Consider the following 21,897-nt stretch of genomic DNA (forward strand, 5'->3'; position numbering starts at 1 on the left):
GAACAATATTAGTTTATGAATTTCTTTCATTTTATTCACTTACATCAAAAGCTTGTCATATTTAGGAAATCTTGAGATGTAGTTGTATTTCTGACAAAAAAATATTTAAAAGTAATTTATGTTCTCAGAACTTCATTCAGGTTTACATGATATTAGATTGACTCTTGTATTAATCAGCTTGATCTGTAGATCACAGTAGTAACATTTCCTGGATGTGGTGGTGCTTTCACAGCTTGGCTCGCTGTTTCCTGCGCACTGTGCCTGTGATGTTGCCTGAAGGGTTATCCAAGGCAAGAAGAACCTTTAAGGGGAATATTACATGTCAGTAATCAAACAATGTTGAATAAACATACAAAAGATAAGTTGTAATAACAGAACTTACTTCATCTTTGTTGGTGAGGCCCATTTTTGTCATGTCTATGGTGATGTAATGCTGGTTGGGCATGACCATCTCTATTTCATCAACCTAAAAGACAGAATACTTACTGCATGACTGACTTTGTGGATGGTAAGTGTGTGTGCAAAAGTAATCAGCCATAGAGTATTTGTAAAGACACGTGTGGCTGATAAGTTGGTCTGTACGTGTACTATTAAATTTGAGATTTACTGCTGCGACTACAACAGATTTTCACCTGGATGTTTGATAAGTGTGGACTTACCTCAGGAACTCTATCCAGCACCAGAACCTGTGTTTCATAAAGGGTCTTCTGCACAGAGGGTGAGAACTCTCCACGATCGTACGGGCCGGCAAACTTCTCAATAATTGTTTCCTTCACACACTTCCTGTGAGGATGGTGATGTGATGATCGTTACATGAAGAAAGTATGTCAATTCACTTTTAGGATTTTTCATTTCTCTTTCATTTGAAAGAGGTGAAAAAATTCCTTCTATTTTTTGATTTGTGTTCAGAAATGACATTGTTCCTCCTGTTCAGCAGATAAAGTTACAGGCTCCATCGTGCATAGCTAAACCTAAGATGTTTAGAGAGGGATGTGATCTCCTTTCGAATTCTTTTAGGATTTAATTACCATGCAGCATCATAGTCGATATCCTGAGGCTTGTTATATCGCCACCTAGCGAACACAGAGGTGCAGAAACACCTGTCCTTGGCCTCTTGCAGAGTGGTGAAGCGGTCTCGGTGGAAGCCCTCAAAACCAGACTGTGTGGTTTTTAGCACCGTCATGTTTTTTACCCCACTGTGAACCACAGGGATGCCTGGAGCACAGAGTAAACAGATGTCAGAAACATTTGCACTGTTGCAGGGTAGCTCAGAATAAACACATGCCACAATAGCCGTCACCCTGGAATCTCTAAAATACACAATTGAGCCTTTCATCAGCAGATTCAATAATATGCAGCAATGCCAAGGGCTTTAGTTTTCGATCCCTTAGTAACATATATTTACACCACATTCAAACCACAAAGGATTTAATCAATTAGCCTCATAAACTAAAACCGGAGACAGATGAAACAATGCCACCCAATTACTGCACATCATTTTTACATGTATATTAATTACTGAGCAAGTAAAGCCCTCCTATTGCTGCAATGGAACTATGTACTTTCCTTCAACAATCCTGCCTGTCATTATCTATTGTGTCTATGTCGTTGTTGATGTATTGCACGTCTCTGTAAATGGTGTCAAACCAGTTGTACCCCTTTGGGAACTGATTAAGTGTATCCTAACCTATCCAACACAGGATAACTCCAACAGGGCTCAGCCCAGATCAGGTATGTGCCTTGCTCAAACTATGTCTCAATACCTACTTCAAGCACAATCATGATTTCTACAGAAGCACATGAGCTATTAGAAGTTGGAAGATTTTAACACCTCTCAAGAGCATAAAAACATAAAAGCAAATACAGTTTCAGCTATATTGATTGCATGTGTGTGCGTGTTTGTTTGTGTGTGGTTGTGCTAACCATTGAGATTCTGTTCAGCATCACAGAAGCGACAAGCTTCTGGGCTGTAGATAAATGCATGAACATGCTCCACCCCATTCTGAGAAAACAAATGACAAACAAAAAGTGTGAAAAACACGCTTGAATTTATGACGTACTTCATTCATGTTGTTGCTTGAATGAATGACACACATGCAGGTGTTCTGACATTTCATGAAAAGCATAATGTGTATCATTTGTTCTTATTGTGCTTTTCCCATTTTGACCAGAAAAATATCTGCCGTCAAAAAGGCAAACTCTTGTATCCAGGACTGATCGCTGAACCATGTGTTTTACCTTCTCCAACCGTCTCCATGGAGCCTCCTCTATGTGAACTTTGACCCTCAGCACATGGTTGAAAGAGGTCAGGAAATGAAGACAGATATCCAAGGAAAACTGCTCGATGGTCTTTACCTGAAGAGATGAGTATAGCAAAAAGAGCATTGAAAATTGAAATTCAAAATGTTGTTCATTAAATTGGGGAGGAGAAAGTGGACAGGTGTAGTGAGAGACGCTGGCTACCCCTTTGATCTTGGCCAGGGCATGGACGGTGTTCTTGATGGTGTCGGTGGGGATGATGTCTGAGTTGTCTCCAGTTATATAATCCTTGCGTGATTTGAGTGTGAGCTCCACATCAGCTTTCAGCTCGATGATGTAGTGGTGGCTGCCCTCTCTCCTGATGACCAGCACCTTCACGGTGTTCTTGCCGTAGCCTGTTCGAACAAACTCCACATTCTGCGCACAAAAATGAACGCATAACTGACATGTTGCAATTCAGCAGTTCCCAGTGATGTTAAAAGGTGTTTTGTGCCATAAGTGTATTTTTGCTGATACTTTAATCATCACCATATTTTCTCTTTGTCTCTTTTACTTAAAAGTTTGGTCTTTGGTCAGTTTGTAGTCTGTGTCAGATTTATCTGTTACCTTTAACAGATAAATTTAATATATGTTTAACTTTAACAGTTTGCTGATTTTACTATGAGTGTGTACTAACGTTAACTCAGGATGTTTGTAAAAAAATTAAATAAAAAATTAAAATTAAATTTAAAAAACTTTAGATGTACATAGATGAAGACATTTCATTTGCATGAATGAGCAGGAAAAACAGTAAATATGCAAATTTACATTGTTAGATGTAATTTAGAGGAACTGTGAAGAATACGAAATTGGAAATTAATAAATAATTCTGCATTGACAGAATAATTTAATTTGACAATAGTTAATGATTTAGACATGGTTATTTATTTTTATGAGACGACACTGGTTGTTCGGTGTGGCCCTGTGGTCGTTGACCCCCAAAAATTAGAAACTCCATTGCTGAATTATTTAAGGAATAAATTGGGGAAATTAAAGCAAACTATTTATTATGTGTAACATAATAAAAAGTTACCTGATCTGAAGCCGCTGCCATGGTATCTTCCTTTCCTTTACCTTCTGTCTGTCTGTTCTCAGTTCCTCCAGCATACACGATGGAGGAGGATTTTGTAGAGAGGGTGGTGCTACCTTTGCACTTTTTTTTGTTATTGGATATCTTGTTAGGTTAAGTTTAACCCATTTGACCTGTTATACCTGTATGTATGATTACTCTTTCAGGCATGTAAATCAACATGCAAGCACATGCAGGATTGGAGAACAAACCCAAAGTACATGTCTGGACAATAAATAAATACTGATATTTTTGTTGTGTTTTGATGTGTTTTATTCCACTCTGTTTTGTGGAAAACTTTCTCATAGTTAAAGTAAGGTTACATTTTGAGACTGAATTGCTGACACATGATGCACATTCATGAATACTCGTCACTTAATAAATGCAGCATGTTCCTTAAATTAGATCCATGATATGTAAAAAAGGAAAAAAACAATGTGAATTTGATTTAAGCAAACTCAATTAAGTACTTTCTTTTTAAATACAGATAGTCATTACTACATAAAATATTTACACAGAATAAAGTTGTTGCTATAAATGCTATATTAATGCTCTGAATATTATGTATTGCCCCTTCAACTTATTTTTGTTTACTTTTTTTCCCCATTTTATTCACTCTCTATATACAATATAAACTTGTGACCACAGCTAAAATGAAGGATAAAAAGAGGAATGAATGAATCTCAAAAATGATATGACATGCTTTGGTATGAGCTCAGTATGTGTTGAATAATGTTAGAAGTGATTACAGATTTAAAAACATAGATAATACTAGTAGTTATAGATTATTTTATCTTATGTGTTCTGGCATGCAGCCACAAAGTCAACAGGCTTGTTTGTATGTGGGGAGCGGGAGAGTGTCCTGATTTTTCCAAACTTTGTCTTTTGATCCCTCGTGAGAACAAGTCATATTGTAGTAGAACTGGATTTTATACAAGGTACAATACATTCATCTGTAAAACCTTGAACAGATTATCATACCTTAACATGTTTTTAATGCTTTATCTCTTGTGTGATCTCCATGTCATTCATTTACCATTTGACTGTTGACTGACATGTTTTACTATTTACTGGTGGATTTCTTAATTTGAAGTAATGTAGAACTACAGAATATAAGGGTTAATACACAACTTAGGTTTTGGTTACTTGGTTAATTAAGTTAAATGTCTGTTTCAATCGAGGCCGCTGACAAAAACTGGAATGCAAAGTTGAATGAAAGTGTTTAATTTCACTTCGTTCTTACAAAGTGAAAGTTTCCTTTGACCAGATGGTTTCCAGTTTGGTGATCAGCAGTCCCCTCACTAAAAAAAGATGACTTGTTGCACTGAGAAGCTCCCAGGTGTGAACACATGCCACACTTTGAATGAGAAGAACAATGCAGAAAAAGACCAAAAACTGTCACTGGATGAGTAGTGGTATAGAAAGTAGACTCGGGGTATTTACAGAGATTAAGAGCCTGTGAAAGCGTCCAAACATTTAGTTTTATAATGCTCCTATACATTATATCCTTGTCTTAAACATCCCCTGTCATGTGATCAGATCTTATGACTTCCTGTTTTGCATCTACAGGCAGCTGTACTATTCACTTTCAATGTTACTCAACCATGAAGCACTCAACGCCACATAAAATTGCAAATTCCCTTTTCTGGTTCACTTTGCCTGCAGGAGTCGTTCAGGATGGCCACACACTTTAGTTTATGCTTACAAATCATTATCGTGTTTTTGTTTTGCACAGTGTGTAGTACTGACATTTCCTGTAAGAATGAAGCTGGTGAGCCTGTTGATTGGTGAGTTGATATGATACATTGCAGTAGAGTTATACAACAAAGGTTTTGGTTATGGTGCTTGAAATTTCCTGTGCCTGTTTGAGGGTAAGCAGATATTGTTATCAATATAAATTATTTTCAATAATTCTTACTTTTTTTTCCAAGATGTCTTCCTTTGCAAATAAATACCCCCAAAAATGTATTAAGTAGTATTTATTTCTCCTTCCACTGCAGGTTTATCATCTACAAACTGCCCAGGTATAAGATTGGAGAGGTCGGCAGTGGGGTGGACTACATGTACCTGGACTCCTCAGTAGGGAGCTGGCAGCTGAGTAAATTCATGGTTAACACCAGCCAAGGAGCCATAGGGAACACATTGAACCAGCTTTACTCGGGCAAGGCCTACCAGGTGAGATTGTGTTCCTGTTCTTTAAGTAGGTTTTATACAATGATTCCTGTGTATAGAAAGGTAGAGACAGAGCCCATTACCTTGCTAAGTCGACACTCTTTTATTTCTTTTGGGGAACTGAATTAAGCTGGACATTGAACAAGCTTCCTCAGCCAAATAAAGTAAATAACACAGTGCTTCCTCATGCCGTTTGTGTTCATGTAATTGTGCATTATAGTGTTTTGAGATAAATCTCTGGTTGCCATCAGGAAATTAATCAAGACAAAATAAAGAAAAACTGGAAGAAAAAAAAAGGGAAAGAATGTACTTTTGATAAATCATTAGTTCGACATTTTTGGAATATGTTTATTCACTTTCTTCTTGAGAGTTAGATGAGGAAATTGATTTCCCTCTAATGTCTGTATAGGCAATATATGAAGCTATAGCTCAGTCTGCAGCTGCTTAGCTTCACTTAGCATAAAGACTGGAAATAGCTAAAATGGCTCTGTTCAAAGGTACCAAAATACACCTAATAGGACCTCTAAAGCTCACTAAATAATATGTTATATATTTTGTTTCACTCGTACAAAACAAAAAAAGACAAGTCATTGCTATGAGGTTGCCAGACAACCAGTAGAGAGTAACAGGCATCGTCAGAGACAGACTACCTGTTTCTCCATGTTTCCAGTCTTTATGCTAAGCTAAGTTAACCAGTTGCTGGCTGGTTTGTGGCCTCATTTTTAGTGTACTAAGATAAGCTAACTCTGCTAGCAGATGCCTTATATCTACTTTACAGATTCTGTACAAATGGACTAACTCTCGTGAGGAAAACAAATTATGTTTTCCAAATGTCAAACTATCCCTTTAAGAAGTCAACAGGGGATGTATATACAAAATAACTGGAAAAATCACATCACCCAAATGTATTCCTCTCCATATTCTGAATGCATAAAACAAGTATTTCCCTCAGTCTAACAGTTCAGTGTATGCACTCTACAATGATGGACCACCGATCCTGGATTACATCCAAGGATACGGACACACTAAAGGTAAGGAGCTTAATTCAAATTATGTTTTCATTAGTTTTGATTTGATTTTGACTGTATGACTAGGTAACACTCTATACCTGTGGGACTTGTGTATAATAATTAATGCCAGATGTATTTCCACATTGCTATTCAAGCTTTGCAATGCTATGATTTTGCAAAAAAGAACAGATCAATAGGTTTTTTTTGGTGTCAGGGGGAGGAAACGGGCAAAGAGCATCCGTCTGATAACTGCTGTTGACTCTGGATTATTGACTGCCCTAACATGACTTTGATGGGAATGTTTGCAAGTGTGCATGCTGGTCAACATAGATGTGTGAGACATTGTACGTGCAATGAGTGTTGTTTGTGTGCATCTTGCAGGTGTACTGCTCTTTGACCACTCTCAAGGTTTCTGGCTTTCGCACAGCATTCCCCATTTCCCGTCATTCCCTGAGAGAGGCTACCTTTACCCCTCCTCTGGCAAAGTCAATGGCCAGACTGCTCTTTGCATGACCTACCACTATGACCAGTTTCTCCGTATAAGTAAGTGAACGCTCATGAAGCAACAGGGCCTGATTTAGTCCAGCCCTGAACACATGCCACAGCTAGAAATCCATTTTCTGATGTTTACACAATGAGTGACCTGGACTTATTTCAGGGCCTTCATTACATATACAGATATGACTCTCAATGTACACAAACCTACAAAGGGTTTCTCCAATGAGGTTTTGAGGGTTTACGCTCCTATAATAAGTATAAAACCTGTTTTTAACTTGAAAATCGTTGTCCAATATGCAACTGACACAAGTGCAGAAACTTGAAACCTCCAGCACATCTACTGACAATAGATAGTAAAGTAGGAGACATCTTGAATCTAGCCGTTAAACATTCGAAAGGGAAGTTATTCGCAAATTCAGAAATTCCTGATTTTTCAACAAGGGAGGATTAAAAGTAGGTTTTTCTTGTAATAAGGTGACTAAACCTTTTTTTGTGGAATAACCTTATGAGACATAAATTATTATTCAAAGTATTTATTATTTGCCATGAAAGAAAGTCTGGTGGGGGTCTTTAAATTAGTTTCCAGAGTTTTTAAATGATGAAGCAATAAGAAACATGAAAGCAATGTGAGCATTGCTGTTGATAAATATTCACTATGTCAGCGCTTGTTTGTATTGTGATATGTATCGATGTGTATGACATGAGTCATTATCTTCAAGTTTTACAAACAAAAGACACATTTGAATGGCTAGCAGCTCCTTAAAGGAACATGTCCACATGTTGGGAAATCCACAAACTTGGATGCTTTCAAACGCCCAGCAAGACAATTCTTTTTTAGTAATTCTCATTGAAAAATTTTATATGATCAATGATATCAACATTGGGGGTTACTTTAAGTGAGCCCATTACATCTTTGAATAAGTAACGGAAAATCTGGAAAACAAGGCATTGAAATAAACAAGAAAATACATGACTAATTTTAAAAATGAATAAAAAGAGAAAATGTTTAGAACAGGGTTTATGTTGCTGTGTTCTCATTGAAGAACATCTACATTTCATAAATTGAAGAGATAGTTGGGTATAACCAGAATGTATTGAAGTTGGTATTGGTTTGATTAATTCAGTTCAAGGTGGAATGTAAGCATTTTTTAAATCAGTTATAATATTCTTTCTAGTTTTTAGGAATATTATCCATCTTTATACAGAAGCCTCCTATAGTGCACACTTTTTGTTTTCTAACATGCACCATCTCTCTTCTTGGTGATGCACTCTCCTCCCTCTCCAGCAAAGCAGATGGTGTACCTTTACCCACGCTTCTATAACTGCTCTGTACCTGCTGCATTCATGGCAGACCTGCCGCAGTTGGCCCAGTTATGCAACGGGGCCAAACCACCTCTGGCCTCAGATAAAAGAGTGGAGCAGCTTTTCTCACTGCAAGGGGACAAGTTTGTCAGTTTCGTCAAATCAGAACGCTTTGTGGATGGTAAGATTTTCCTTGTGTACTGTTGGTTATTTATATTGCTGTACAAAGAAAAGCATATATAAATGTACTGTATCAAAAGCACTTTTTACGGTCTTTTTGGCACTTTTACTCCACAGAAAATCTTCTCAGCAAAATTGCAGTTGTAAACTTTTTACACAACTTGACAATTTAATTTTAGTTTGCCTGTGTCTTGTTTGCACACTTCCCTTGTCTGCCACAGTCACTTATTATCAGGTGCAGACACACTATCTCAGAAGCATATGAACACACCACACCCTAGGACTTTAAAAGTACTCTCTACTCCCAATGTTATTGGCCTGTGACCCCCTACAATGAGTTATGACCTACTTGTGATCAGTAATTCTCCCCCCTCTTTTTTCATTCAAAACATTTTTAGAGCCCCCTGTTGTTACTTGTACAAAAGAAAAACTAATAAATCAAGATCGAGCCTGAAGTTTATATTTGTGCTGAAAAACATAATAGCCCATTTAGAATATTAATCCCCGGACTCATTGCTACATCACACTTTTAAGAACTTTATATTTAAACTTCAATTATCAAAATAATTCCCAGTTTTGTCAAAAAAGTTTGCATTTGCATTTCATAGATTTACTCCCTAAAAAACATATATAACATAAAACTATATCTATTACTATGTCTATATTTTCCTTATGCTTTTTTTTCATCATAATGCAACTGATCTAACCCCCTAACTGGCATTCATTCAGACATCTACACTGGCTGGGTGGCTCAGGCTCTGGATGCCGACCTTCTGGTAGAGTCCTGGCAGAGACAAGGCCACGAGCTTCCCTCCAACTGCTCTTTGCCCAAACACGCCATGAACATCAAGAGAATTCGTCTCCCCGGATCGGTCCCGTTCCAGTCCCACTACGACCACTCAAAGTGGTGCGTGTCACAGGCCTACGAGGACCAGGTGACCTGCCTGGGGGATCTGAACAGGGAGAGGGCCCAAATGTGGCGTGGTGGGGGTCTGGTCTGCACTTTCAATCCCTTAATTTACAAGGCCTTCAGACAGGTTGTGGACTGGTACATTGAATGTTGAAAGAGAGAGAAAGTTAAGATGATTGGGACTGGATTAGTCTCAAATGGTTTGGTTTGAAACTGTTTCAGATTTATGAGACTAAACTTGAAGTTGGACCCTGTTAGTGTTAAAGCAACTGGCATGCAACCATCAGAACACACAGGTTTCAAATTACTCAGCAATTTTAGGGGGAAAATAGCCACAAAAAGTGTTTAATATAACTTGTCTTGTGTTTCTGCGTTTCCAGTACAATGCTGACATAATCTTTGCCTGTATGCGATTTTGAGGATGATAGCAACAGGTCTTTAATATCTGTTGACAAAGTTACATAGGCTTTATGATGTGACTATGTGTTAAATTAATTAATATGCAAAAAACGAGTGTTCCTGTATCATCACTGTGTCGCATTTTTTATTAAAAAAAATACTACTTTGCATCACATAACTTGCCTGTTTTGATGTAAGAACCTTTATTTCTTTACTTTTTTTAATGTTTTTTGAGGAACTCAACGCAAATCTAGATTAAATAATGATAATTCTGAATATGTTCAATATTAACTTTGAAAGATCAAGGATAATGTTGGCCTGAAGACAATGGGTTAAATCTGGGTGGGGAAAGTGAAAGAGCATTCCCTCTGATGAAATTCCTCTCTGTCATTCCTACATCAGGCTTTCCCTTAACCCGGTACCTTAACCCCAAACTTCTCCGGTGGACCCGTCCCCCAGTAGGAGTTTGTACTGGTGTGTGTCAGTGTAAGTGTGGGTGGGCTGTTTCTGTATAAAAAACAGTTGCTTAACTTTCCTGAATGAATGAAAGTAATCTCTAATAACAAGATGTGTATCGATTGAATGTTTATATTTTACGCAGGTGGAGACTGTGAATGCTTTTGCCATCATTCTGTCTGTGCAGTTGTTACCTTGTCAGGAAGATCCACTTGGTGAATAACTTAAGTATCCATTGTTTGGGTAAACAGTGTCACCTTGTGGTTAGATTTCTTGAATTACACTGTACGTGTATTATTTTCTCTGGGGAAACCTTAGATAGTGAACATACCAACACTGCTCTTTACAGTTAGCCTATTATTGCATCCTAAATTATTATTTCCATTAAACAAGCCAAGAATTCTACCACAGGGTTAAGATAAATTCATGTTTTCATAACTTGTTAACTCATTTCATGGATTTTCTAGAATAGTGTTACATTCTTAGCTGTCCATTTATTCCTGACGATGGGTATCTCATAGAAAATAATTGTACTGTTGTACCTTGTTATCCACGATGGGACAAAAATGGTTTGACCAGCAAAGACAAAAAACACAAACCTGCAGATCAGCATTCTTGTGTAAGTCACAAAATGAATTAATCTACAGAGGAGAGTCTGAGTAAGGAACGAGGAAGTAGATGAAATATGAGAGATGTGGGCGTCACTTGTGTCAAACTGTGAGATACCACAAACGCAGTTTTGCAAAACAGATGCACAGTTGACTGTGAAGGGAAATGAAGATGGCTAGATACGTAAGTAAAATACTTGCATGTATTGAAATGATGTTAAAAATAATAATAGTTGAAATTTAAGATATTTAAATGAAAACCACAGGATAAGCTTTATATGTTTTAGATGAATGTCAAAATAACTAGTAAGTGGAATTAAACGGTTGAATATATATTTCTGAGTATACTGATCAAGAAGTGCAAAGAAAATGGAAATAATCAAATGACTTTACTTACATTTTGTTACAGTGTAAGTATGTTTACTTAGATAAGTTCCATAATCAAAATGTTAACTTTTGTTTTGACCTGTTAATACTTGTGAAATGAAACCAGTTGTGTGGCACTATTGATATAATTTAATCTAGTAGGTCCAGGAAGTTCATTTATAGAAATGCAGAACTCTTATAACCACTGACAACTCACCAACCTCCAAAACCACTGGTGAAATTCTTAGAAGAGCCTTGAAATGAATTGTAATACTGATTATCATAATCCCTAATGGTGGTGCCAGTTACAATTCTCCATTAAAAAAGATAAATTATACAGCTGTATAACAAAGTTTGTAACTACTGTCTCAGCTCAAGGATACAAAGTTGAAAGCTCTGGATCATTAATTTGAATAATGAAGTTTAAGTTCAACAAGACTTCATGCCATTTTGTTTTTGTCAACCATTTGTCCAATGAAAATGTGATATTAAAGACAATCAACTGGGGATAATCTGAGAAAATAACACTCTTGTCCCTGTTATTCTTATGATTATGTTGGATTGTTTCAGCGCACAATGATGGAGTTGCTCTTCAGTCTTTGGATACTTTTAGAGGGGGTGATTCAGATGTTAAATGCCGGGACGACAACGGCAATGAGGTGGACTGGTTGGTAGAAATATTAACTTGCGGCAATTCATATTTTCACCTCGCCTATTCTCGGCTGAATTTGTGATAGAATACATTTCTCCCTGTATCATTAGGTATATTTTATACAAATTGCCCAAGTCTGATTCCCGTTTTACATATCTGTACATGGATGAGAGCACCAACGGATGGAAGACAAGCAAAGAGGCAATCAACAGTAAATCTGGTACTCTGGCAAACACCCTGAAACCTCTTCTTGACTTCTACGACAAAAAGGTGATGTATCAAAGGACATTTGTCTCTCTTGCACAGCACAGAGTTTAAACTGCACACTGATTCAGGTTGCTGTTGTTTTGTTATAGAATGAAGGTTTTGGATACATGCTCTATAATGATCAACCTCCGGTTCTAAATAGTGTTTCTTCATCATTTGGCCACAGTAAAGGTGGGTGTAGCCATGTTCCACTTTATTAGGTTCAAAGTCAAAGATATTATTATGCAACAAAACTCGGTTTCTGTTGATTTATTCTTCTGTTCTTCTTCCTAAAGGAGTTGTGTTGTTGGACAAACGAACCGGGGTTTGGCTCTCACACAGTACACCAAAATTCCCAACATATCGGAGCAAAGACTTCTGGCCAGCCAGTGGAAATGTCAATGCTCAAACGTTTATGTGTGTGACTTACTCCTATGGGGAATTCAAAGAAATAGGTAGGTTAATAGGTTAATGCCGGTTACATTCATGAAAGTTATTTGCCAAGAAGAATAACTTCAATTTCAATTCTCAGGATTACAGCTCAAGTACATCCATGCTTATTCATATGACTATGACATCCCAACAACCTTCCACGCTGAGCTGCGATGTGTTGCACAGCGAAGCTGCTACCCAGAGAAGGAACCCTGGTTTCGTGTGAAGGAGCTGACTTCAATGAACGGACGTCCTTTCTCCAGCTTTGCAAAATACACACGTTTTGGGGATGGTGAGTACTTCCAATTAATCAATCAGTCAGGATTCAAGTGTTAGAATTTTACATTAGGTTGACGATAAGCCCAATGAGTTTTGAACAAAGCAAAATTAGGAACACATTTACAATTATCCTTGCAGCGAGAAGCTGTTTGTCCTGTTGTCTATTGAAAACAACAAAACAGTACTGTATAACTTTTTGTTTGCAGTTTTAATTTTTTTTATGTATGTATGAAATGTATTTCTAAAATGATATCCCCACGGTCTGTATGTACAGGTGTAACAGTATTTTGTGTTTTTTTCAATACTATTGAAGATCTTTACTCTGGCCTTATTGTGAAGTATTTGGAGCAGAACCTGAAGGTCAAGAGCTGGGGAAAGATGCGTGACCCTCTGCCTTCTAACTGCAGCTCCAGCATCCCTCATCATGTGTACAATGTGGAGGAGGTAGAGCTCCTGAAGGGGAAGCCCTTCAGTGATACTGTAGATCACTCCAAGTGGTGTGTGACTACTAGTGGTGACTGGACCTGCATAGCTGATATGAACAGGGAAACCAGTCAGATGAAAAGAGGTGGCGGAGCAATATGCATTGAAAACAATGCAGTTGCGAAGGCTTTCAGAACCATAATCAAATCGTATGAACGATGTAAACTTGCACCTCCACATTCTGATGCTCAAGACAGAGAGCTATGACGGCAAGACCCTTCATGGAAATGTAAGAACAGTTTTTCTGCACGACTATAATATAACACATGTGTTAAATGCAGATCTTATAATTTATTTAATGTTTTAAATGCAACATTTTTAACTTGAAACAAGCCCCATTAGTGGAGTAAAACGTAAATAAAATATTGTCACTTTGCATTAAGGAAACTGTTCATTTTCATGTAAAGATTAAAATTCAACTACCAATTCTTTAGCCTTAAATTTTACTTACATAAATGTAATTTGTTATTTTCCTACTCTGTAAACAAGTTATTGTTATTTTTGGTTTGTATTATCTTTTCATGCTTTATTGTCACTACTATGAGGAGCAATATTAATAAAATGCTGATGATTTGAGTTGTTAATAAATACACTGATTGTGTTGCACTATATTGTGCAGAGAAACTTTTACCCCTTCAGCAGATTAATGGGAACTTTTCTTATATACATCTTTCTGCACAGCAATGATCAAACATCCAAGAGAAGTAACAAACATTTTTGAGTGGAAGGAGGCTTTAAGAATCATACTTGGATGTACTGACAATAGGTACTGACCCAAAAACGTCACTCAAAACGCATTATTGGAGGAACCTTTGATATAAATGTTCATGTAAAATATATTAAATGTAGCTAACAAAGTCTTCTCTCTATTAAAATTGTAAAATGTTGCTTAAGGTGTGTCGCAGGTAGAGTTTGTCCCCGCTCTTTCTCCTCCTCACCACTAGGTGTCCCCACATGTTTCATCCATGACCATCGCAGTTCGGTCACTTCCGGTTCCGGCTGCGAGCACACGAACAGGAAGCTCGCTGCACACACGTGAAAAAAATAGTTCAGCCAAAACAGACAGCCTCCACAAGATGGACATTACAGAGGTCCCCGTGAGTCAGGACAACAAGGGTAAGAAAAAGAAGAACAAGAAGCCAAAGAATAAGAGTGTGAGTCCGGAGGGAGACGGAGTGGAGACGAAGGAGGAGGTGAAGATGGAGAAGAGCGAGGCGGCAGCAGCAGGAGCAGCTGCCTTCCCCCCCACCTTCAGTGTGTCCGAGATCAAGAATAAACAGCGAAGACACTCTATGTTTATGAAATTCAAGCAGGAGAAAAGAAAGGTAAAGATCCATACGTACACTAGCTAAGTTAAATTTGTAATTCAGCAAGTGAAAAAAAGTTAACTAAGTACATTTACTCAAGCTCTGTACTCCAGTGTAACTCTAGGGGACTTGTATTTACTGCATGGTTTAACTTGAGAACTTCCAATTTTAGGCCACATTGTATATCTATTTTACTACATTTCAAAAAAGTAAATATTTTGGCCTAAATCATTGTTTTACTCTACAGCTGCTATCTGGTACAGCTGCAGTTATCAGTTACTTTGAAGATTTCTTGACAATACACATGATCAACATATACATTTAATGCATCGTTTTGGAACTGCAAATAACAATTATTTTCATTTCTGATCAGTCTAATGATGAGATTTTCAAATTGTATTGGATAATCCATAAAACATAAGGTAATTGTAAATGTACCTGAGCCTAAGATGACATTGTCAAGCTGCTGGTTTTGTCTGTCCAACGATCTAAAACCCCAGCTATTCAGCAGACTTGAGCAGAAAATCCTCACATTTGAGAAGCTGTCCCCAAAGAATATTTGGCATTTCTGCTTGATATCTGACTTTCACAACTTTCAGCGCGAGAGTTAATATAAGTTACAAGCACACTCCGTCTGACATTTCAGCGTTTATATTTTTTCTGTTTTCATTTTTCAGGTAAAGGTGCAGTTGAAGAAGAAGAAGAAAAAAGAAAGGGAAGCTTTAGGTGACAAGGTGAGTTTTTCTCTCTGTGTCTCCCATATGTTGCTGTTATCAGTCAAAGACTAACGTGTATTAGGTGATCTCTTAATTCAATTAATTTTATTATTGAACAAGGTAAAAACATTAATATTTGGCATTCATTTTTTATTTTATTCTGTCCCTTGTGAAGGCGCCTCCAAAAGAGGTCCCGAAGACGATAGAAAACCAGAGGGTGTACGACGAGACAACAGTGGATCCAGAAGATGAAGAGGTGTTTACCAAGTTTGGTCGAGCTTGTTCAAACCATCTCAGGTTTTATTTAATGGATTTTTATTAACGTGCGTGTTTTCATGTACAGATTGCATTTGATGAGGGAACTGATGAGTTTTCTGCCTACTTCAATGGGTTGACAAACCCCAAAGTGCTCATCACAACATCCGACAGACCAAGAGGGGTAAGTGGCTGCTGCTCGGCAAAATACAGACTTTAAAAAAAAATGTTCATCATTTGTTTGAAGTTGCCAGAGTTTGGCACAAAAGAGAGACTTGCATGTACTAAAATGAATGCCCCGCCGGCCCATTGCAAGTAGTTGTATGTTGCTATATTAATTCTATGAATATCGCATTTAGCACCTTTTAAATAGTATGCACAAATTATTATTTTAAGGCATGTGAACATTTTAGAAAAAAAGAAGCCTACAGTCTAAAATAGAGAAGTGAGCATGTTCTTTATTTCATCCCCAATCTGTGATTTAACCTGTTTTGGCACTTTTTGTTTTGAGCTTAGGCTTGGATTTACAAATAATTAAACGTTTTGGTCTTACCCTGCTGTGTATACCAGGAAAGAGTTTGCATCTTTGCACAATGTAATAGGTAAAATGATTAGGCTGTTTTCATTTAGTGTATATCATTTATACTTTAAAGATGCTTTATAAATTGTCCTGTGTTGTTGAATTGGAGTCTACTGAGGCTTCTTCTCACTCATCATTTTCAGACACTGTCCTATGAAACATTAATAGCTCTCTTATGTACGTCTTGCAGAGGACAGTGAGGTTTTGTGAGCAGCTGGCCACAGTAGTCCCAAACGCCCATGTGTACTACAGAAGAGGTCTGGCCCTGAAGAGGGTCATTCCTCAGTGCGTCGCCAGAAACTTCACCTACCTGATGGTCATCAATGAGGATCGCAAAATGCCCAGTATCCTTAAAGGCAGCTGTGTCAGGAGAGCGGAGGATGATACACAATGCTCTGTAAACTGTTCTCTGTTATCCCATATTCATTACATCTTCTCATTTAGATAATGAATGAGGATTGTGTTTAATTTAATCCCTGTGATTTTGATATTTTTTTACTAAGCGTTGAATCTCACCAACTTCAGAGACTCTCAGTGATGAATATGAAAGTTGCATTAAGTATTTAAATGAGTGGAATGACTGCACCAGCAGCTTCTGACAAGGAGAGCTAGTCAAAGCTCTAGCTTACCTAGTCTGAGCTTGTTCAGCTCCCTTAACCTGACCTACAGATGGTTTGGTTCTCTGTCATCTACCCGACGGGCCGACTGCACACTTCAAGATCAGCAGCGTTCGCCTACGCAAGGAGATGAAGGCAAGTTGATACATTTAAATTCCGGTACAGGAGCAGTTAGTTTACAGATTCCTCATGGTGGAATTGTCCACTTTGCAATCATACCTCAATTAATGCTTGGATTGTTTTAAAGATTAGCTGTGTGGCCTTAAAGCCTGAATCTTCCAAATTGTTCTATAATCAATATCATAATTTAATATATTAAGAAACTTTCCATTATCCATATACTTCATCATGTGATCTCATCATAATTTTAGTATTTTCTGGTTGCAGAGACGAGGCAAAGATCCAACTGAACACACCCCAGAGGTGATCCTCAACAACTTCACCACTCGTCTGGGTCACAGCATCGGCCGGATGTTTGCTGCCCTCTTTCCACAGGACCCTCAGTTTGTGGGTCGACAGGTCGCCACCTTCCACAACCAGAGAGACTTTGTCTTTTTCAGATTCCACAGGTGAGTGTTTCCACTGAGTTCTGACCTGCCTTCTATTATAACCCTCGTTTTTCAGAAGCTCTTCAAGACCGTTTATTTGAAATATAGATGGTCTAATAAACTTGTGTATGGATCTCTCAAGGTACATCTTCAAGAATGAAAAGAGAGTTGGTATTCAAGAGCTGGGACCTCGCTTCACGCTCAAACTCCGCTCTCTACAGAAAGGCACCTTTGACTCAAAGTATGGGGAGTACGAGTGGGTCCTAAAGGTGAGTCTCTCACTGCCGGAACTTTTCTTAGAGGAGAGCTGTGATGATGGAGTCAATGGAGTCAGCACTTTAATAGTAATTTGTTTTGTGCCATGCCACTTATTTATTTATGTTTCTCTAAAATTACATACATGTGGTGGGCTATTTGGTGCCAGGATTAGATAGTCAAACATGATTGCTTTGCACTTCGGCGACAAGTTTGAAGTACTTTTTTAATGTGACACATAATAGGAATAATGTCCCAGGCTTTTTCTGTAAAGCTAAAAATACTCTTCTTCTGTTTCCAGCGCCATGAGATGGATGCCTGCAGACGAAAGTTCCAACTTTAAATGCAAAATAACAACTGGCTTTTGAGGTCGGGCGAGGACGACCTTGTTTATTATCCAAGATACTTCTGCAATTTGTGGCTTTCCACAAATGGACTTTAGAGTGGATATCAAGATTCATTGTGGACGACTAGTTTTCACATACTTTCAACTTAACATGATGACAACACTGATTACTGGATTTTTTTTTAGATCACATCGCTTCAGATTCAAACGCACCCTGAAAAGGACTTTTATAAAGCTGCGTCTGCCGGCCAAGTGTGGGACTGGAGTCGGTAGCTCATTGCAAGGACTTTACCCTCTGTTAGTTGGAAGAAACCAGAGAGGAGACATGCAGGCCCTCTACATTAATCCAAATAACCTGAATACAATTGTATGTGAGGGTTGTACAGGCGTATGTGCAGTTCCTTTCAAATGTATCTACATAAAACTGTATGAATGTTGCCCAAAAATGAATCAGAGAGTCATTTTGAGCCTGCACTGGTCACAGACTTATAACATCTTAGTCAGTGCAAATGATATAAAGAGAATGTGACGTGCAACCATTTCTGGAAATGGCTACATGGTTCAAAATCGTGTCTACAGTACAGCAGCTTTTGTATTTGATGGGATTTAAAAAAGAATTATGGATGACGCATTGAACACATCTCAAATTGAATATACAAATTTTAATAATACATGTTGGTGCAAGTTTAAAATGTGGAAATATAATATATTCTCAATCAGGAATGAAAAATGTACAATTCAAAAGGCACATGTGTGGATGTGGGTTAGTTACTTCAAAGCAAGTAGGTTAAGACTAATATCTGGCCACATAAGCACCTGGAAATGTTTCCATATGAGATTTTACAAAGGCATAAGTACAAAAAACTGACTAGTTAGTTCCTAGTCCCCATATTCACAAACGCTGCTGAGGCTATTCCAGTCCACAGCGCCGGTCCTGCAGTCCAGTTCCAACAAGGCAACACAATGTCCAAAACCTGCAGAAATGTTTCATACATTAGTCAGACCTAATAACCATTTTACTCAGAAGTAACTGCAGCACTGTACACAACATCTCCAAGTTCCAACAAGTTTCATTTTAGAGTTTGTGAACCATTTACATGCCATTTGAGAGTGGATCATAAAAAAAAGTCTGTAAATTGGATATATCCAGGTTATGTAAACTTGATATTTTTACTTAAATCCAATGTCCAAAATAGATAAACATTAATATTGGTTCAAAGGAAGGGGCAAAACATGTTAATGTTCTCACATCCTATTCTCAACTGCTTATTTTTTCAGTTTTTATTTTCTTCATAAAGCCAGAGTTTCTTGTTATCGGTTGCCAGTGGTGGAAGAAGTACTCAGATCTTCTACTTTAGTAATAACGCCACTGTGTTAAAATACTCTTACTACATGTAAATGCCATGTAATCTAAATGTTACTTTAAGTTAAAGTACAAAAGTATCAGCATTAAACTTAGAGTACCAAAAGTAAAAGTACTCATACAGAATGGTCCATTTCAGAATATTGTACATTATAATATTGATGCATTAATGTGTACATCATGTAGTAAATATGGAGGTAGTTTAATTAACTTGAGATACTTCTGAGTTGTGCACCATCTCCTGTCTTATTTTATAATAATAATAATAATAATAGTTATTTAAATTATCAAATAGCTGTCGTAAAAAGTACAATATTTGCCAATGTATTGGAGTATAAGCATACATATAAGCAAATTACACTCACCTCAAAATTGTACTTAAATTAAGTACTTGAGTACATGTTCTTAGTTACTTTTCACCACTGTTTGTTGTTTACATGAGAGTTAAGGGACTTGCCTAGAAAAACACTGAAATTAAAGTACCAAAATGTCCAAATATTGATCATTTAAAAAAAAAAAAAAAAAAAAAAGAATTGATCAGCTAATTGGTTATCGTTCAAGCTCCTGAACTTGCAGACTCATCAGGGAGTGTTTCTACGCTTGTTGTGACCTCTTCACAACCCAGATAATTACATTAACAGATGTTATTGAGGAGGTATATACAGTACCAGTCAAAAGTTTAGACACACCTTCTCATTCAATGTTTTTTCTTTATTTTTATTTTCATTTTTTTTCTACATTGTAGATTAATATTGAAGACATCCAAACTATGAAGGATCACATATGGAATTATGTGGTAAACAAACAAATGCTCAACAAACCAGAATATGTTTTATATTTTAGATTCTTCAAAGTAGTTGAATGAGAAGATGTGTCCAAACTTTTGACTGGTACTGTATATAATGTGCTGTCATACTCACAGAGGCAGAAGTGTCGCTCGGTGTGTCGGTGCTATAGAAAGGAGCAGACTTTCTGCGGTCTGAACGGGTTGTTGCTGGACGACATGCCGCAGAGCAGAGGGTCCTGCTGGGCGTGCTGGAGGCAGAACTGCTGCAGGTCTGCTGCGGCCTGGGACACCTGTGGGAAGAAAAAACCCCACAATGCAACAAGTGAAACAACAATGCAACAAATGAAACAACAAGTGAAACAACAATGCAACAAATTAAACAACAATGCAACAAATTAAACAACAATGCAACAAATTAAACAACAATGCAACAAATGAAACCACACGCCCTGCAGAGTAACGCAGCGATGGTAGTAGCCTTTAACGTTACCTTAACTCTGTGAATGCCAGCCTCCAGGCGCAACTGTTGTACAACTTTCTTCATCGCTACGATGCTGGATGATCCAGACATTGTTAAGATTTTTGCAGGACTGTATTCTTTATAAATCACGACAATACAACTTTTGCCAAAGTTGGGCTGGATAGCTGGGCTGCTTCACTACTTCTTCCTCATCATCGAGTTTCCGGTTTTCTTTACAGGAGTGTCCGCCGGTGCTGCCTTCGAGGGGTGTTTGTAAAATGTAAAGCTGTAATGTCGACTGTTTTTCCCCCAAAAGTTATTTTAGATGAAAATTGCACCAAATGACAACACGTGCATGTTAATGAAAGCTAATTAATTAAAATAAAATAAAAACTCAAATTAAAAACTAAATTATGTCGCTCTTAATTCAGAACAGACATAGACATAGATTAGACGTAGATTTCACATAATTTGCGTTTTGGTTGATTTATATTCCAAAAGTTGTTGACGTAGTTTATGTTGTATGGACGATTCAACCTTCATAAAAAAACACGAATGGGCTTTGGGGAAGAATAAACTATTTCTCAGTAAACTTAATAATTACGACAATTTCCAGGGTGTACGAAGGCAGCATCAGACCAATAGAAAGTGTGGCCCCTAGTGGTAATACAGCGATACTACACTAAGAGATAATAACCAGAAACACTGTATAAAAAAAATAATCAGAAATTTCTCGACATACTGAATGCAATCAATGTTATGTGGGACGTTTGCAAATTAAGTTTATTTATTTTACTTGCAAAATCTATAGTACAATAAAAAACATACAGTACCAGTCAAAAGTTTGGACACACCTTCTCGTTCAATGGTTTTTCTTTATTTTTATTTTTTTCTACATTGTAGATTAATATTGAAGAAATCCAAACTATGAAGGAACACATATGGAATTATGTGGTAAACAAACAAATGCTCAACAAACCAGAATATGTTTTATATTTTAGATTCTTCAAAGTAGTTGAATGAGAAGGTGTGTCCAAACTTTTGACTGGTACTGTATATAGCGAGCTAGTAAAAAAATAAATAAGAATAAAGTAATATAAATTGCATGATTGCTCTGCACGCATTCACCTATTAAATTCCAACTACATTAATCTGAAAACTGAATATACCTGCATAACGGATTCAAATTGAAGGCAGTTTTGGGTAACGACAAATTGGATTAACTTCTCCTCCCTGTAGTTATTGTCATCATCAGCACCAGAGCAACCAGCGCTGGCACTCTCATAAAAGAAACTCCACCGGG

The 21,897-nt window shown here is 37.4% G+C and overlaps 5 protein-coding genes across 5 annotated transcripts; 3 read left to right on the top strand and 2 right to left on the bottom strand.

The window, feature by feature from the left end:
- Positions 1–8: 8 nt before the first annotated feature.
- On the bottom strand, positions 9–3,441 carry uox (urate oxidase). The gene is made up of 8 exons (XM_054602520.1): positions 3,332–3,441; positions 2,464–2,676; positions 2,239–2,355; positions 1,924–2,002; positions 1,029–1,215; positions 660–783; positions 383–466; positions 9–301 (listed from the first exon to the last, which is right to left on the bottom strand). Exons 1-8 carry the CDS (start codon positions 3,350–3,352, stop codon positions 227–229), a joined length of 900 nt encoding a protein of 299 aa, XP_054458495.1. The 5' UTR covers positions 3,353–3,441; the 3' UTR covers positions 9–226.
- A 1,569-nt stretch (positions 3,442–5,010) lies between these two features.
- dnase2b (deoxyribonuclease II beta) lies at positions 5,011–10,188 on the top strand. Its single transcript, XM_054602097.1, has 6 exons — positions 5,011–5,154; positions 5,368–5,542; positions 6,492–6,570; positions 6,931–7,092; positions 8,333–8,530; positions 9,259–10,188. Exons 1-6 carry the CDS (start codon positions 5,045–5,047, stop codon positions 9,591–9,593), a joined length of 1,059 nt encoding a protein of 352 aa, XP_054458072.1. The 5' UTR covers positions 5,011–5,044; the 3' UTR covers positions 9,594–10,188.
- A 593-nt stretch (positions 10,189–10,781) lies between these two features.
- Positions 10,782–14,154, top strand: LOC129094080 (deoxyribonuclease-2-alpha-like). Its single transcript, XM_054602096.1, is given in 8 exon segments — positions 10,782–11,086; positions 11,839–11,884; positions 11,887–11,935; positions 12,031–12,190; positions 12,277–12,358; positions 12,463–12,621; positions 12,699–12,890; positions 13,191–14,154. Coding segments are annotated over 8 exon segments (1,083 nt in total). The 5' UTR covers positions 10,782–11,068; the 3' UTR covers positions 13,568–14,154.
- A 65-nt stretch (positions 14,155–14,219) lies between these two features.
- rpf1 (ribosome production factor 1 homolog) lies at positions 14,220–18,550 on the top strand. Its single transcript, XM_054602095.1, has 9 exons — positions 14,220–14,685; positions 15,345–15,401; positions 15,559–15,639; positions 15,727–15,822; positions 16,409–16,562; positions 16,888–16,970; positions 17,223–17,404; positions 17,526–17,652; positions 17,940–18,550. The coding sequence occupies exons 1-9, from the start codon at positions 14,326–14,328 to the stop codon at positions 17,979–17,981; spliced, it is 1,182 nt and encodes a 393-aa protein (XP_054458070.1). The 5' UTR covers positions 14,220–14,325; the 3' UTR covers positions 17,982–18,550.
- A 76-nt stretch (positions 18,551–18,626) lies between these two features.
- LOC129094082 (guanine nucleotide-binding protein G(I)/G(S)/G(O) subunit gamma-5-like) lies at positions 18,627–21,845 on the bottom strand. Its single transcript, XM_054602099.1, has 4 exons — positions 21,764–21,845; positions 20,625–20,852; positions 20,268–20,424; positions 18,627–18,958 (listed from the first exon to the last, which is right to left on the bottom strand). The coding sequence occupies exons 2-3, from the start codon at positions 20,703–20,705 to the stop codon at positions 20,299–20,301; spliced, it is 207 nt and encodes a 68-aa protein (XP_054458074.1). The 5' UTR covers positions 20,706–20,852; positions 21,764–21,845; the 3' UTR covers positions 18,627–18,958; positions 20,268–20,298.
- Positions 21,846–21,897: the final 52 nt, after the last annotated feature.

Source organism: Anoplopoma fimbria, chromosome 8 (genome assembly GCF_027596085.1).
Source record: "Anoplopoma fimbria isolate UVic2021 breed Golden Eagle Sablefish chromosome 8, Afim_UVic_2022, whole genome shotgun sequence".
Classification (NCBI taxonomy): domain Eukaryota; kingdom Metazoa; phylum Chordata; class Actinopteri; order Perciformes; family Anoplopomatidae; genus Anoplopoma; species Anoplopoma fimbria.

Excerpts from the sequence above, each read along its gene's own strand:
- LOC129094082 (XM_054602099.1), bottom strand. The coding sequence starts at position 20,705 with ATGTCTGGATCATCCAGCATCGTAGCGATGAAGAAAGTTGTACAACAG. Across the intron at positions 20,425-20,624 it reads CTGGCATTCACAGAGTTAAG|GTGTCCCAGGCCGCAGCAGA; the intron begins GTAACGTTAAAG and ends TTCTTCCCACAG.
- rpf1 (XM_054602095.1), top strand. The coding sequence starts at position 14,326 with ATGACCATCGCAGTTCGGTCACTTCCGGTTCCGGCTGCGAGCACACGA. Across the intron at positions 16,971-17,222 it reads GCCTACGCAAGGAGATGAAG|AGACGAGGCAAAGATCCAAC; the intron begins GCAAGTTGATAC and ends TTCTGGTTGCAG. Across the intron at positions 17,653-17,939 it reads AGTACGAGTGGGTCCTAAAG|CGCCATGAGATGGATGCCTG; the intron begins GTGAGTCTCTCA and ends TTCTGTTTCCAG.
- uox (XM_054602520.1), bottom strand. The coding sequence starts at position 3,352 with ATGGCAGCGGCTTCAGATCAG. Across the intron at positions 2,003-2,238 it reads CATGGAGACGGTTGGAGAAG|AATGGGGTGGAGCATGTTCA; the intron begins GTAAAACACATG and ends TTGTTTTCTCAG. Across the intron at positions 302-382 it reads GCCTCACCAACAAAGATGAA|GTTCTTCTTGCCTTGGATAA; the intron begins GTAAGTTCTGTT and ends TTCCCCTTAAAG.
- dnase2b (XM_054602097.1), top strand. The coding sequence starts at position 5,045 with ATGGCCACACACTTTAGTTTATGCTTACAAATCATTATCGTGTTTTTG. Across the intron at positions 7,093-8,332 it reads TGACCAGTTTCTCCGTATAA|CAAAGCAGATGGTGTACCTT; the intron begins GTAAGTGAACGC and ends CTCCCTCTCCAG. Across the intron at positions 8,531-9,258 it reads ATCAGAACGCTTTGTGGATG|ACATCTACACTGGCTGGGTG; the intron begins GTAAGATTTTCC and ends GCATTCATTCAG.